Source organism: Sesamum indicum, linkage group LG11, assembly GCF_000512975.1.
Source record: "Sesamum indicum cultivar Zhongzhi No. 13 linkage group LG11, S_indicum_v1.0, whole genome shotgun sequence".
NCBI lineage: Eukaryota > Viridiplantae > Streptophyta > Magnoliopsida > Lamiales > Pedaliaceae > Sesamum > Sesamum indicum.
In genome coordinates, this window is record NC_026155.1 from 9,112,981 (window position 1) to 9,115,221 (window position 2,241).

Consider the following 2,241-nt stretch of genomic DNA (forward strand, 5'->3'; position numbering starts at 1 on the left):
CAAAGACATAAAGTGGAAAGATAAGCAGATGTATATAATGATATTTGAAAAACTATATAGATTTGTTAAAGTCATCTTCCAAAGCAGCAAGAGAACCCTCGCGATGTCCAACTATACAGCTTACATCAGTTCAGGTTATGTCACAAGATGGCTTTCTGCTATAATATGTTAGAGAAAGTGATTAAATTTTATAAGACATAATGGCCGAACACTAGGATATTAGGCATAGTAGGGTTCACAAAAGTTTCTACAATTACCACATACCAAATTTGAACAAACGACCACGATCTGCTTCTCCAATAGGGCTCCAGCAAATAACGTCAATACCTGTAAAAGATAACCACTGCAAATACCTTAAGAGGATAGTCCATCTACAGGGATCAAAGCATCCAGTAAATTCTATAGGATTATGAACTGCAGATGGTACACAGAATGGCAATATGCATATTGTTGTGTGCTTGTGGATCTTCAAACAAATAGTCTATTTAACTCATATACCAAGTTCATGCAAGCTGAAAAGGGTTACTCTAAAGAGCAACACAAACCAAATTTACCAATGCTCCCTAGTTAAAAGAGGAATGTTACTCTTTGATATGTGATGAACTTACATGCTCCAATTGTAGGGAACCACATAGGCAAGCAACAGCCCACGCTGATAAAGCAGCTGCCTCCTCCTCCACCATGAGTGCACTGTGGGCCTATAAGAGAAGAAACATGCACAATGAAAAATAAGACATTAACTGATTCTTTCATTACCGACGCTTTAACAGCACCATTGCTAGATAAGGTCGAAAAGAGTTTTGGCATAAATATGAACCACCTCATTTCATATGCATGCTACATTAATAATTTTTCCCTCATGTTGCATTCAGCCAAAGATTCAACATCAAAGCCCTTTAAAAGTAAGGAAGGCTCCAAATAAAGGATGTGATAACCCCACTCAAGCATACCTCTGCTAATTCCAAACTTGTGCTGCAAGATCTCAAATCAATTGTGGAACCAAAAATGTGTAAAACTGTTTCATCGGGTCTATGATATTCTAGAGGATACAAGTGATCCAAAGGGCGGAACTTGATTGTTGAACCACGTTTCGGGCAACGTAATTGGTAATAGTCACAAATTATTTGCAAAGATCCATGGTTGTTTGCCTGTAGACAATTGGGTAAGAATAACGAACAATTCAGGAGGCATATATTTCATGTGATAGGTGAAAAGAACACCCAGACTTCAGAATTCAACCTTGGCCCACTCAAGGACATCACTTTGTGCACTGATGATATCTCGACCAGAAGATGATGCCTCTTCTGTTTCTATCTCATCCAAACCACTTCTGAAATGCCTATTTTCACTTGAAGAGCCTTGAAAACTGCATTGACAGATCACAACGAATTCTTAATATTAACCCCATATTCATCTGGACAACAGATTTACAAGTAAATGGAATTTGAGGTATAAATACTAAAATTTCATAACGAAGCATGACATTTTTAGGTCTGGCCCACAGAAACTAGCTTTGTTTTACCTCACTACAATAGGGGATTTGCAAGATATTAATGCATATTGGCAGACATCATAGGAAAGAATACATGTCGTATATAGTCATGTGACTTCCCACCCTACAATCTACCAAGTATTTAGTTTAGTGAAAATTTAGGATTCCACCACAACAGAGCAAGATAAGGAATGACCTGATGGCGATCTAATGATGAGTTTAAGAACGTAAAATCAATCATCATATTCACATCCCTTGCAAGAAAATGTTAACAAATTGCGGATTATATTAAGTTTTTTAATCCACGTGACCAAGGTAAGTGTCATAGCATGACATCCTCAAAGCGGCATAGGCTACAGATGCAGATATCCGCAAGAAAATGAAAAGCTGGGCCAAATGGAAAAGATGATCTACCTAGAGGAAGACTCCAAGCTATCACATTGCTGACACTGTAATAATGGTAGAACAGCATTTGATGAACACTTCTCTGATGATTGCTTGTTAGTAAAATTTTCATTAACAGAAGAATCAACTACAGGATCTTCTCCAGAAGCTACCTTCTCTTTTTCAGGATCAAGTAGAACATCATTACCATTAGGTTCTTTGTGTAAGTAGCTGTCTCGATTTAAATTTTGAAGCTCAAACAGAGATATATCAACAGTCACGCTTCCTGAGATAGTATCATTCGCGCTTGATTGAGAGGCTTCAACTATTCCGTTATGCATGTTAACTGCTCCATCTGCCTGTGG

At 37.8% G+C, this 2,241-nt stretch overlaps 1 protein-coding gene across 1 annotated transcript in view; it reads right to left on the bottom strand.

The window, feature by feature from the left end:
* Positions 1–2,241, bottom strand: part of LOC105173672 — a 13,958-nt gene that overhangs the window by 5,231 nt on the left and 6,486 nt on the right. Inside the window, exons 8-12 of the mRNA XM_011095516.2 lie at positions 1,907–2,241; positions 1,240–1,366; positions 951–1,148; positions 609–698; positions 265–327 (exon numbers count right to left, since the gene is read on the bottom strand). The exon at positions 1,907–2,241 is cut by the window's right edge and continues 103 nt beyond it. Of these exons, the coding sequence (XP_011093818.1) occupies positions 265–327; positions 609–698; positions 951–1,148; positions 1,240–1,366; positions 1,907–2,241 (813 nt within the window). The remainder of the gene's footprint in view (positions 1–264; positions 328–608; positions 699–950; positions 1,149–1,239; positions 1,367–1,906) is intronic.